This window comes from Actinia tenebrosa, unplaced genomic scaffold, assembly GCF_029948245.1.
Source record: "Actinia tenebrosa isolate PJP-AT-01 unplaced genomic scaffold, QUT_ActTen_1.0 PGA_scaffold8__29_contigs__length_14323225, whole genome shotgun sequence".
In the NCBI taxonomy this organism is placed as follows: Eukaryota; Metazoa; Cnidaria; class Anthozoa; order Actiniaria; family Actiniidae; genus Actinia; species Actinia tenebrosa.
The window spans coordinates 5,830,978-5,844,598 of record NW_028292585.1 but is presented as its reverse complement, the minus strand read 5'-3'; the positions used below and the strand labels follow the sequence as shown (position 1 = coordinate 5,844,598).

The window sequence follows — 13,621 nt, the reverse complement described above, 5'->3', positions numbered from 1 at the left end:
ATATGTCTTATATTATCTTAAACATAAAATAAGAAAACTAAAACATGCTCATACAAACACAAGCTCGCCACACGTACCCATAAATACAATTTGTAAGAAAATCGATAGCAAAAATAGCAAATTATAGCAAAACTTAGCAAAAATGATTGAAGTACTAATGAAAACAAACTTTAAAAATGATTCAAAAAAAGTTATATCTCTACCAGCGAGATCTTGTCAACATTAAGTTTTAAAAACGGTTATTTTTTACACGAAAACTAAGATATTCAACATAAGAAACCTATTAGATTTAAAAAAGGACAAGAAAATCGTCAACTTGTCAAAAGCCGAGGACATTTTTCTTACAATTTACAAAGCCATGGAATTCAATTTCCAGTGTGATAGGAATTAATTGCGCACGTAAAATTGCATTTGCGCTTTTCATTGTAAATATTTAGAAAAAGCAGCTTACAGTGCAATGTTATGATTAGCCACGTATAGTAACCAGCTGTAAGAAGGTGATTCGTAGCTAGATTTTTATCCATGATTTTAGCTTTGTGAGTTGGAAGAACAATCTCCTCTTGTAACTTAGTCTATAGAATATTACTTGAAAGGTAGGTTATCATTAGCATCGTTCGTGGTGAAGTAAGCCCAAATTTAAACTTGAATGCGTCGACACGTTACAAATCTAGTGAAGGGATGACGTATATAGCGTTGGAGACGAAGACTGAGAGCATTCAGCCCTCACACGTAAATCATCTTCCTTAGCATATGTTAACCTATCTTCAAGGAACAATTTTTCTCGCTTTATGTGTAATAAAACGAATTAAAGGACGAATAAAGTCAATCCGAGGATGAACATGATTTTCTAAAGGTGCGGTAACACGGGCAACAAAACGCACAAGATTCGCGGAGCGAATGTTACCTGTATTACCATCACTTGAAAAACAAATTTTCTTCGTTGTAAAGAGCAGAAAAATTAATCTTTGTGCAGCAAAGAAAATATTGTATCCCATCAGGTTCACCCTCGTCATGTCCGTCGTCAACATAATTATTGTTTAGCTGCGCTACTTGTTGCCTGTGCCGCAATAATTGCGTTAAAAAAGTATAAATTATACTAGATAATATTATCCTACGATGAACACCAACGACCAGTGGTTCCATGACACACACTTGTTGCTTTAACGTGCACTTTTCATTTGAATGACGTCACATTAACACTACAAACAGAATTCTTTTCGTAGTATCATTGACATCAAAGTTTCAATCTCCAAACCGAGATACAAACTCGTTCCTTTCACGTATGTGTAATCGATTTGATGGGGAAAAAAAGAAAGAAAGAAAGAAAGAAAGAAAGAAAGAAAGAAAGAAAGAAAAATAGATTGTGATGTCTTAAAACTTCACGGCAAAAGGATGACATCGAAATATCCTTTGCAACCACCAGTGCACAATCACAGTGCGCAAGATCATGTCTTGCTCATCCAATCAAAATGTTAGGACTTGCACGTCACGACGCGACACGTCCGCAGCACGAGTTTTGAATATTATGACGTCAACAGACTACTTCTCTCAAAATTCTTTTCGTGATGTTATTACGACGTCATAACAGGAATAACCGATTGTTTGCGGTCATCGAAGTCTATAATTCAGAATTCCGTCGTGAAGTAATGATTATGTAATTTAGATAAAATATTATTAGAAGTATAATTCAGGCAAGTATAATACATTAGTAAGAAATTAATTTTAAAAAAAAAATCGTAATTGAAAATAACCTTTTTTTAGTCACCCCAGAAGAAATAAAGTTACTTTATGCAAAAGTTGATACAATTGCTTTCTACATACCAAATATGGTAATGGAATAAATTTCTACCCAAATCTGAGTATGGCTCCAAAGGATCGTGGTATAGATTTGCATAATCTCCAAATAAGCTGAAAGTAGATTTCAAAGCCCCAAATATGGTAGTCATAGATTTCCATTTCTCGATCCAAACGTGGTAAAAAAAGCATGTGGTACTGATAGATTTCCATGTGTCCAAATTGGTTGCGGTAGACTTAAAAGCCCCATGAATAATTTCCAAATCTCCATATATGGTAATGGTAGATTGCAAAGCTCCAAATATAGTAGTGGTATATTTTTGATTTCTATAGTCTGTCAAATTTCTTCATAGGCGCACGTTTCCAATCGATCCTCTTTTAAAACTCCAAAAAAAATGAATCTTCAATTCTCTTTATTACTCTTCCTCGGCGGCAAAGCAAGATACCAAAGAAGTAAAAAAATGAATAAATAAACAATAAAAAAAGACAAGTTTAACTGGCCTTGAGTTGTACGGTCATCCTGGTCAGCGGTCTGTCCCATGTTTGCCATTCTCCAGGTTACACTTGTGCCCATCAAGCATTTTTGAGAGTTGTTCGATCTCGGCGTGAAGACAAGTTATTTCAGATTCGAGTTGATTGTTCGCTGACTCGAGTTCTTCTGAGGCCTGTTTTGTACAAATACTATGATATTCAGTAAAACGTACTTGAAATGTTGCGTAGACTGGAATGAGATTGTTTATTATTTCTTCAATATAAAACGATTGAAGCCAGTACTATATACATATATATAGAGCTTAACAATTCTACATCAGGAGTTTTTACATATCAATTATACAGCTTCTCATTAATCCCATATAGGTAACTGTCCAATTATTTTCTTAATTGGACAGGTCTTGTTGATATGGGATTAATTAGGCAGCTATATAATTAATAGGTAATGGGATATCATGCTCTCCAATCAAGAAATACTATTAGACTCGAAAAATTCCTCTGACTGCCAAATAGGACTATGCCTACGGCCTCATCCAATTTTGGAAGTCCTCGGAATTTTCCTCGTCCCATTGTTTCTTAATTGGACAGCATGGAGTCCTATTACATATACTAATCTATGGCTCGATGGCACTTGTAGACCAATCGCCACTAAATAAATATTCAAGAGCATGTCTGACTACTACCTTGAACTCGAGTTTTAAAAAAAACGTTTAACGCTTTTTGGAGAAAGGGTGGAACCAAGGGTGTGGTCTGAGGTCCTTATCACGTCACTAGTCAATGTCACAATTACTCAATATTAAATAAAATATAGAATAACGGACTTTAACGATTTAGGTCAATACTATTTATATCAAACATAGGGAAAACAATAGACCTCTACCTTGGGCGTAATGTTTCCCTATTTCAGACCACATGTCATTCTCTAGAGTATCATTTCTTTGTTTAACGGTTGCACACGAGAAGACACATGAATATGAATACAACTTAAAAAAAGACTCCTCTTAAATATTTTTTGCGCCCAAGGTAAAAAGGTAGGTTATAGATGTATGTCCAAGTAGAATACGATTAACTGGATATATCATTTTACTACCCAGAGGTGTATTCTCATGCTATATATCGAGGACCTGACGTCATCATCATAGCCGCAACACTTACCTCTATTAACTGTTTCACGTGCTCTTTTCGTTTCATTCGACATTTTGAAGCAGCTACTTTGTTTCTCATGCGTCGAAGTCGTCTTCTGGCCATTTCATCTTGTGACAGCTATCAGAAAAAGGTAGAAATCTGTTCACAGAGTCAGACTATTGAACAAATAGACCTCTTAACTTGGGCGTAATCCGATTTCAGACCCCGGGTCATTCATTCTCTTGAACAATATTTTTTTATTTGAGTTGTGTACATATTTTTGTGTCTTTTCATTTGCAACCTTCAAACAATGATATGATGCTCTAAGGAATGACACGTGGTCTGAAATGGGAAAACATTACGCCCAAGGTAAAGAGGTCTATTGCAAACGCGTACAAACGTCATGTAAGAAACGCATTCCAGTAAATGAATTTGCTAAAAAGTTGAAGGACACCCCAAGTAAGAATTACGGTCTTGTACTCCCGACCCCGGACCCCTAGGGCTTTAAAATGGTCAATGGCCACTACTCACTTCTTCTCTCCTGCTTGCTTGTTTGTATTCAGTTTTCGGACATTCCAGTCCATTAGCAGCTCGTTTGGACTCGATGGCGTACCGTAGTTCCAATTTGACCGGCAAATCAGCTATCTCAAAGTTGGTATCCATTGAAAGGTTATCAACACCTGGATTGGTTGCACTTCTGATGACAGAAGGATCCATGTAGATAGCACTTCCTACCTTGAAGAGTTTGAAAATATATGTCACTACTTAAAAAAACGACAAAGAAAACGCGAGAGCGAGAGCTCTCTGTAACCAAGATACGAATGCTAGCCACCCGTCGTTCACATTACATTTAGAAAAGGTATGATTGACGAAACCCAATAACGCAAACGTCCAGGACTTTTGAAAGAAAATAAAAACAAAGCTCTAACAAACCTTCAAGATTCTCTCAAAATTTCAAGCCAGATTTTTTACCTGAAGCTTCAGTAATAGTTTTACTCGCAAGATGGTCTTACACATCGCGTAATATCAATAGTCGTGTAGCTAGCTTAGAAATATAGCACGTTGGATGTGTATAGTCATGCAACGTTCGTTCCGTTGGTATTTGCATTCAACAATTCGAAATGTTGGATAATCGTGACAAAAGGCTCAATCTACTTGTTAATTATCTATTTTTCCTTTTTTTCTTCCTGAAGTATTTTTTCTTTCGCTCCCTTCGCTCTCTCTCGTACGCCCGCGCGCGCGCTCTGTCTTTGTCTACAAGAGAACCAAAAAAATACAATATGGTGTAATATGATGATAAACAAAAATTTTAAAAAATAAATTAAGATTTAAAAAAAGATGATGATTATGAAGAGAGTATTTTTGATTTGAAAATCGAAGTCTAATGTAAAAATTATATGACACTAATGATTTTAGTATGAATTGTTTGAATTTTCGCACTCCAACCCTCCTCCTCCTCCCTCGGATAAACCTCCCTATTAAAGAGTTTTAGATTGACTTTTATTTTCTCCCCGCAAGCGCCAAACGTGACCACGTTTTCATAGTTTTCCTGTATTTTACTTTACCTTTTACAAACCTACTCACCAAGCGCAAATACTTTTTTGCTTTTCTACTACTTGGACTTTTTTGCGATTCTTTTTCAGTAATTTAAAATAATTTTTTGCTGGTCAATTGACGTTTCACGTTTGCCGTGAACGTAAATCTAAAATTCTCTATTAATTGTATTTTTTCATTACACATAAATTCCATTATAAAACGGTGATTTATTTTTCAATTTCATTCCATGGACATTTTCGTGATCTCAAATAAATTGGTACTGGATTTTGTTTTTATTTATTTTTGAAACAATTATATATATTAAGACAAATTTAAGTAGTTTCTGACACGTTGTACACTAACATCTTGTATCACTGAGTAGAGCGAGCGCAATCTTCATTATCAGATTAAATCAAGTTTGACATTTACCATCAATCAGTTACCAAACTAGATAAATTTAAAGAACAATCCTAGCAAATCTTTTCGCTATAAAGAGTTTAGTAAGTGATATATTTTTGGTGTTTAAATCACTGTAAACAAATGATTGAGATTGTTATTTTTGTCATACACACTCAGTGACAGGTGGGACACGACCTGCTGTCCACCCACACAAAACAGCAAGGATGTTTTTGTGTTCATTAGGCTTTTTTCGTCTTTCTGCAACTCCAGATCTGCAGAATGCGAAACCACTTGCTTTGCATTTGCAAAATTAATAAAATCGATGAATATTTCTTTATGAATGAAAATACTTCGTTTTTGATTGAATCACGTAAAATGTTCCAAAAGCTGAATTTTTTTCCATTGTTATCCAAGGATAAAACTATTAAATTTAGCTGTTAAAGATATGAAATTAAAAATCATCTTTTGCAAATTAACTCATTGTGCAAATCTCATAAATTTTCTTTACGATTTGCAGTAGAGGTATTACCACAGAAATCACATAGTTGAATGCTTTCACTTGCTTCAACTATTAGTCATCCACCGCAAAACGTTCTCAACAGTCACACAAGTTATTGAATCGAAAATACGATGCATAATGTAGTATTTTCCAACTATCAGTAAGCAGTTGAATCATGTACTTAAAATCTCTGCGCATTTTCTTAGGTTATTTCACGTAAAGTAAAAACGGTAAGATTATTTCTTGCAGTTGAAATATATTTTGCACAACTAACCTGTGAGACAAATCCGTACTCCATGATGAAGTTTAATCGTTCCCAAGCTAAGTTCTGTAGGTCATATCTCAGTCGTGGTTACATAAAATGAAGGAAGATCCAAGATTGCTCATCATGTTCATAAACCGGCTTACGCCATACCCAAGTAGGGCTCTCGTGCAAGAATCACGATTCGTTTCTACCTAATTAAGACGTGATGCCATTACAAATTGATGATCATTGCTCTACTTTGGCCTTTTGACGTGACATGTCAATCAACTCCAAAACTGACCAATCACATACTACCATAAAAGAGAACCAAACGTTTTTCGGCCTTGTATACTTGGATAACATAACAGCGATAATAATGCTTACAAATACAGGGAATTTTCATTTTTGAGTGACACTTTTACTGGTAAAATTCAGTTTCAAAATATTGTCATCTCATCGCAAAGAGATGGATAAATCTCACTTTTTTTTTTGTTGGATTTTAGGCGCAAATTTATTTCTTTTTCTATTATTACTAGAATTGGTTTTTGCTCACAATGCGTAAAACTTTTTTTTTGGAAAAAAGATTGTATAAAGAGGAATGACTTGGCAGATAAATTTTTTGGGAAAAAAATTGAAATATTACTTGCAATTTCGTTGTTTCTCCTTTAACCCATCGTGAGGCTTTTATGAGTTAAAGTTGTAAAATCGAATATTTAAATCAAATTCAACAAATTAACTCACTATAGAAATAAGATGAAAACGAAACACAATTAATTAAGAATCAAAATCAAGTATTTTTTCAAAATGAAATATATTATATATAGGCAGAAAAAAATTCTTATTAGCGAATTACTATGACAATTATTACTTAATAAAAAATAATATACAAGACTACAGTACTTAGTTTACAGTTGTCAAAACTGGCATAACACTAAATAATGAAAATTTATTCCCCAACAATAATTTATAAAAATCAGTAAAATTATCAATCTGTTGGCATTATTTTTAATCGTGTACAGAAAGCAAAAAGTATATTTATAGTTCCCTTGAACTGAGTCCCGAGAGGAATTGGTCTGGGGAAAAAACAATAGAATATATTTTTGCATAAGAAATTTAAAGACGGGGCCTATTGTTTTATCCCCCAGAACAATTCCACTACGAAATGCAAATGCAAAGGGTCTTTCAGGCAAATTTGACTCATTGCATGAAAATCTCAATCGACAAGACTTTATTTCTATATTCTGTTTCAAAGTAGTCGAAGGTTTACATTCCTTTTTTTAATTTTCCGTTCGTAGTTTCAACTAGTTGACATAATACACATGCTTAGTTGTGTGCAAATAATTCACTACCATTGAACTTTCGGGTTTTCTTTCGATGAGTTTCTCGTTCTCAATTATTTTAGACTCTCTTTCCCCCCTACAACCTTTGCTTGGTAAACATTATAAAGTCTTGTTTGGCACTCAGAGGAAATTTCTGAATATTATTCTTTTGAAATTTCAAGTAAGATGACTATACTAATAACAGTGAATTTTCTAAATATTCGACTGGATGGATCTTGAATTTTGTGACCGACCGTGGTTTCACTGTCCACAGCAACTTTGAATTTTCAATACAGCCTGGCCTTTCCCAAAGTTGTCCTCTAAAAGTGCTGAGATAAACAGAAATTATCTTCTCATTATTGGTTATGTCGAAAGCTCAAAGGTGACAGAAATAAATTGTTAACAATCTGGTTTGACAGGTACCAGTCAGCCTTCTAGAATTTTCCAACCTGGCACCCTTTGTGAAACACTTGAAGATATTCAAAGTTCCTGAGACGTGTCGTTAGAGTGTTTTTATTCAACCCGTGAAACACTTGTTTAATGTGTAGTATTTAAATAGAAAAAAGAAGTCGAGAAAACCAATGGGAACAAGACATATACAAATCTCTATTGATGGTTTTCACGGCGGCCATGTTGGAGGAACGTGAACAAAAATTGTCAATATATCCTCCAACATGGCCGCCGTGTCTTTTGTTATTTAATTCTCTTGGGAATGGTTGAAAACCACCAATACTCTACTAACTATTTTACAGGCGAAATATTTGATACTTTAAGATCTACTAATCTTTTAGTCCATTTAATATATATATTTTTTAAACCACTCTAATGGGACTTAATTGGTTGTAAGACTGCATATTGTTAGTTAAATTTCAATTTTTAAAAAACTTATAAGTTTAAGTTTGTTGTAGTTTATTTTATTCACGGCTAATTGGAATGCAGTTAAGTTTTAGTATAAACAGAATGGTGGACAAACTTTTCACGTGATGTCGAGTCCAGAAATAAAATTAACCCCAAACCACATGCACAGAGGTGAGAGGTGCGGGAGCCCACTCCTTCTCCAAATACGAGTGCAACTTGGAACACTGATTGAATTTTAGCTGGTATTTCAGTCAAACACTCAAATACAATTAGGTTTTATTGGATCATCTGGGAAACTTATTGAAGGTCAAAGTCACTCAGTTCTCGATAGATTTATAATCAATTATGTCTGCAGAAATCAATGTAACATTTTGCCATTAGTTACGCCCAAAATAGAGCTTCCGACACGATCATCAAAATAATGTTTAAGCGGACCTGCAACAGAGCTCTGTGGCATACCACGATCATCAACTGAAAAGTCGAGCTGTGAGGTTTCTTGAAACGCTTGCTGAGACAAAGTGTGTTCTATTATGTTACTGGGGCTACCAACTGAATGTATACCCAAAAGCGTTTCCCAGTGCCCGTTCGACGATTGAGGACCCAGCTCAAACTCGTTCCTGCTTTTTCTACGTTATCCTTTCAGCATAGCGTACTGATGAATATTCGGCTCGCTCATGGTTCTTGAAGCAAATATTTTTTTGAGAGAAATTTTATTATGTAGTATATATAAATACATGCAGATAACATCAGAGAAGGTCCTTCTTACATATCAATATATTGTTAATGTGTTGACCACTGGACAAATGGTAGCTTCGTTCCGACCTCCTTTCTAAACCACTGTCATAGTGAAAGAAACTGGGTCCAGTGTTGAACAACTTAACGTACTTAATATCATTATATAGCATCTCTGTTTCTAGATGCTGTTTCATTTTAATAGCATTATTTAACCTGTTAATATTAAAAGCTTTGCACTGCAAAAAAGCGCTGTAAACCGACATCTTGTACTTGTGTTTCCATGGAAATGTCAATTGGTCATTCTATCAATCAGAACGTTTTTTAATGAATTCGGCAATTCAGCTTGTCTTTGCTTTGTTTGATAATTTTTCAAGCACACATTCTTGCAGATTTTGAAGCGAAAACATATTTTCTTGCTGCGGGAAGAAACCCAAAGTAGATTAAATTTTTCCTTGTGCAGCGAGTGTTTCTTTCCATGGCTTTCAGGGGATTCCTTGACCACGCGATTCGTGTAGCTCATCCCGAGGCTTGGTTACGAAGCATCCGGGACTTGTGATTTGTCGCTGCAGCTATTTCCATGGTTACCAGCCATGTGCCTCGAGCAGCTGTGTGAGTCCAACATGAATTCAAGCTGTTTGATCTCGTCGTGGAGTTTGGATATCTGGCTTTGGAGTGTGCTATTCTGTGCTTCGAGTTGGTCCGAGGCCTAAAGAAAAATATGGTTAATTTCTACAGTTCGCTGCGCCATCTTGAAAGGTTGAAAGGTAACCGTGCCTTTGCATCAAAGCAAGGAAGGCGGTGACCTTGCAATTAGAACATCTCGTAAATATAAAGTGAATTTTGGCGACCACAGTAGCACGCGTTGCACACAAAGAAAAGACTAATGAAAAGTTAAGCTTAAATCGGAAGAATTGTTCACCTGAACCAAGTTGCGTACATGTTCCTTTCGCTTCTGTCTGCATTTTGAAGCTGCTACCTTGTTTCTTTCGCGCCTAAGAAGCTTTCTTTCCAGCTCCTCGTGTGAAACCTGCGAAAAACCAGAAGTCCTTGTAATATTCAGATGCCAAATTGTTTTTCTCTTAAATGTTTCTTTTCTGACGTGGTATTTCCTGAAGGAGCATGAAAAAGTGCATGTTGGTGATGTATTTTTGCCATTCAGTTGTGCTAAATGAAAATTTGTCTGATTTGGTAATTTAGCTAAAAAGGTAAGAAAAGGGTCATATTTCATTATTTGCATTATAAAACAAATCGGAACTGATTTGGGAATCTTGCATGGTTTTTGGTCAACGAAAGACCCATAACAAAAGCCTTTCCAAGGATTTTTTTAAAAATGGCTCTTCTTTAGGTAGGGAGTTTCAGTTGTCATAGAAATGGTCCGATTGCAGGTAAAGTAGTTGGGAAGACGGTCTAGCACCACATGCGCCCCAAAATTAGGGCGAAACATAAAAAGGAGTTATATTTGTAGTAGGTGGAAGGATTTCTGTAGGAATAGTGAAGTGACATACCAAACAAACCGTTTCACTAAGATGAGGATTGGTCTAGGACCACTTACATGCGCCCCAAAAGTAGGGCGAAACATAAAAAGGAATTATATTTGTAGAAGGATTTCTGTAGGAATAGTGAAGTGACATATTAAACAAACCGTTTCACTCAGATGAGGATTGGATCCATCCAACGGAGTTTTGTAGATGTATTCCATATCAGCGGAGTTTTCATCGAGGGTGAAATATGGCGATTCATTCTTGACATCGATAACAAATTCTTCACTTGTCGTGTCCATACATAAAGAAGACGTCCCTACGCCCGCAAAAGAGGTCATGTTTACCTCCGGGTTCTATAAGAAGAAATGTTGGATTAGCGATTTCTGGAAGCTTAAATGCCTTGCTTATTGACCTGGATAACCTTAGTTTGTGCATGACCGATAAACAATGCTATTGGTTGGATGGTTTGTTTGTTTGTTTGGTTGGTTGGTTAACTACTTTAGTTGGCGCGACGATCCTTGTCTGAGATTGGTTAATTTCTTGTTGGTTTGGTGAAGGACTCCACTCTTTGGCCACGCGCGCAATTGTCTTGCATAAATAATCTATCAGTAGTTTTTCCATGATAAACATTGTTGTTGGGTAGATGGTTTGTTTGTTTGTTTGCTGGTTGGTACGATTAAACAAGCAGTTGTTGGTTACTTTGTTTGTTTGTTAGTAGGTCCCTTGACCAAAGGTCACATCACGGAATTCATTATGTAACAGAGAAAATAACTCAGTGATCACAGAAGATAATGAATTAAGTTGCTCTGGATTAGTAAAACATAGAGTAGGTTAATGATGACTCGTATTTTTTTTCTATACATCGGAAGCTAAAGCAAGACACATGTCTAACGCCCATTAAACCTTTTTTCCGATCGATTAAGACGTTACAAAACAAAAGGAAAAGATTATCCCAATGTCAAGGATGATTCAAAACGCACCAACCCATGAACTGCAGAGTAAAATGGGTCATTGGCCGACTCGAGAAGTCTTCGAAAGTGCACCGTTTGGACAACGTTAATACCCAGTAATTCGAAGGAAAGATAATTTGCCGGAAACTTAATTGACTTTGTTTTGCGCCAAGAATAATCGCATAGTAAAGCAGTTAGACAATTGGTGTTATATCATAAAACTTTAGAAAACAAACTATCGCATTGGATCCTTCCAAAGTTTTTCTTATAAGTTCCAAGTGTATATGTTAATCAATAAGTAGATATCGCTTTCGTATCTTAAACAACGTATTAATTATACTGTAGGAATTTAGTGTTTAGCCTGTCATTTATCTTTGGGCAACGCAACAAGCCGTGTTTCGATCGATCGATCGATCGATGAATCGCACCTGCTAGTACCAGGCGTGTTTGGTCGCAATGATAATAAACCGACTTGTATATATAAAGGTCAATTTTGAATTGTGAATCGGACCGTATAATTAACATGGGTGAACGACTATGTACCGACATTTCAAGGCTCATTAGACTAAAGATTTAAAACGTTTAAGAAAAGCTTTAACAATAAGCAGATCTAGATTTAAATTTGTGACAACGACTTTGCCTTTACAAATATGATCTAATATACAAATCAACGTAATTAGTAACATATTTGCTAGAGTCACTGAAAGTTCTTTGAAATATTACATTTGCAGTAGTTAAGTATTTGAGGGGACCATTTCACGCTAATGTAGACCTACCTGATTTAGGTTCAGAACTGGAGGAACCTCTCCTGCCTCCATGGCAGTCGTCTCTTGGATCGTGTCAGTCAGTCAAGGTTGAATTGTCTGTCCATACCATGCCAGCGGTCGTCTCAAATCAAGACACACGAACAAACAATGTGATAATGTGAAGATAATCACATCACGATTTATGATTGGTCCCTCGCGATTCAAAAACAACCGAATCGTACCGGAAGCTCTTCTATGATCTCACTCTTATTCCATTAAAACGTTTCACGCGATGAACTTAGCCCTGCTGAAAAATGCCTGCCACGATATCCTATTACCACTTTAGCTATTCAAATGAGAATTTTAAACGTTCGCACTATTTTATAATATTTAGTAGCTCATTGGTCTAAAGATCACAGGGGACTGTTTCTAATGACAGGTACCTGCAACGCCAATTCACGTGCAAGGACAAGGCTACTTGATCAAAGTGAGCTTTTCCTCGATTTTAACTCTTTATTTGACTGGCCTTTAGTATTCTAGCTAGGGTAGTCAATCTCCAAACGCCTTGAAATAATTACACAGTCTTTAAATAGTCCTATTGCTCAACAGCTCGAAGAGGGACACTTTCATTTCCACTCAAAAGGCAGGTACCAGTTTGTAACTTCGTGTTCACGTGAGTGATCTGCAAGCTCAGTTATTCACAGATAACATTTTTTTATCGCTTAATACTCATCAAATTATTAAGAAAGCAAGACAGTTCGCAGTGAAGAAATTGAAAAAAATATTTTCAGTGTATCGTAAAAAAACAAGCAAGATTATTACGTGATTCAGTTCAATTGTTTATCGTAAAGGAATTCGAAAAAAAAAATTCCTGAAAGAGTTGTAGGAATAAAGACAAAAGGACTCCATGTGATTCGCTAAACTACTGTTAAGATGTTCCCCACTGAGTGGAGTGAAATCATTCATGAAACCCCCCTAAGTATCGTTATAATCCAACGAAATTTTGCGTTTTTTATCTAGAGAGTTCTCTTAGGTATATCTGTGACCTTGAACTTGGAAAACTATGTTAAACTTCAAACGACCTCGTACGTGGTTAAGTAAAATGCATTTCTACTCAGCAACCGATCTACCAGTATATTCTTCAGTTATAATCAGAACAAACCCTGGAACAACCTCTGGGCTGATCAAAGTCAGGGCATGGATAACTCACAGATTGAACCATGGAACAACCTCTGGGCTCATCTAAGTCAGTCAGGGCACGGTTAACTCACAGATCAAACACTGAAACAACCTATGAGCTGATCTGAGTCAGGGCAAAGCTAACCCACAGATTGAACCCTGAAACAATCTCTGGGCTGATCAAAGTCAGGGCACGGCTAGATAGCTCACAAAACGAACCCTGGAACGACCTCTGGGCTGATATAAGTCGAACTGGGGTTTAGC

The 13,621-nt window shown here is 36.1% G+C and overlaps 2 protein-coding genes across 2 annotated transcripts; both read right to left on the bottom strand.

Moving 5' to 3' along the window:
- Positions 1–255: 255 nt before the first annotated feature.
- Positions 256–6,230, bottom strand: LOC116287696 (cyclic AMP-dependent transcription factor ATF-3). Its single transcript, XM_031694369.2, has 4 exons — positions 6,120–6,230; positions 3,943–4,146; positions 3,442–3,549; positions 256–2,459 (listed from the first exon to the last, which is right to left on the bottom strand). Exons 1-4 carry the CDS (start codon positions 6,141–6,143, stop codon positions 2,319–2,321), a joined length of 477 nt encoding a protein of 158 aa, XP_031550229.1. The 5' UTR covers positions 6,144–6,230; the 3' UTR covers positions 256–2,318.
- A 2,088-nt stretch (positions 6,231–8,318) lies between these two features.
- Positions 8,319–12,528, bottom strand: LOC116287694 (uncharacterized). The gene is made up of 4 exons (XM_031694366.2): positions 12,209–12,528; positions 10,644–10,835; positions 9,921–10,028; positions 8,319–9,707 (listed from the first exon to the last, which is right to left on the bottom strand). Exons 1-4 carry the CDS (start codon positions 12,248–12,250, stop codon positions 9,534–9,536), a joined length of 516 nt encoding a protein of 171 aa, XP_031550226.1. The 5' UTR covers positions 12,251–12,528; the 3' UTR covers positions 8,319–9,533.
- Positions 12,529–13,621: the final 1,093 nt, after the last annotated feature.

Bases quoted from the DNA above. Each gene is read 5' to 3' on its own strand.
- LOC116287696 (XM_031694369.2), bottom strand. From the start codon at position 6,143: ATGGAGTACGGATTTGTCTCACAG. The intron at 3,550-3,942 runs GTGAGTAGTGGC...TTTTTCTGATAG, and splicing joins AAGCAAGCAGGAGAGAAGAA to CTGTCACAAGATGAAATGGC. The intron at 2,460-3,441 runs GTAAGTGTTGCG...TGTACAAAACAG, and splicing joins ACGTGAAACAGTTAATAGAG to GCCTCAGAAGAACTCGAGTC.
- LOC116287694 (XM_031694366.2), bottom strand. From the start codon at position 12,250: ATGGAGGCAGGAGAGGTTCCTCCAGTTCTGAACCTAAATCAG. The intron at 10,029-10,643 runs GTTTGTTTAATA...GGTTTTTCGCAG, and splicing joins ATCCTCATCTGAGTGAAACG to GTTTCACACGAGGAGCTGGA. The intron at 9,708-9,920 runs GTGAACAATTCT...ATTTTTCTTTAG, and splicing joins ATGTACGCAACTTGGTTCAG to GCCTCGGACCAACTCGAAGC.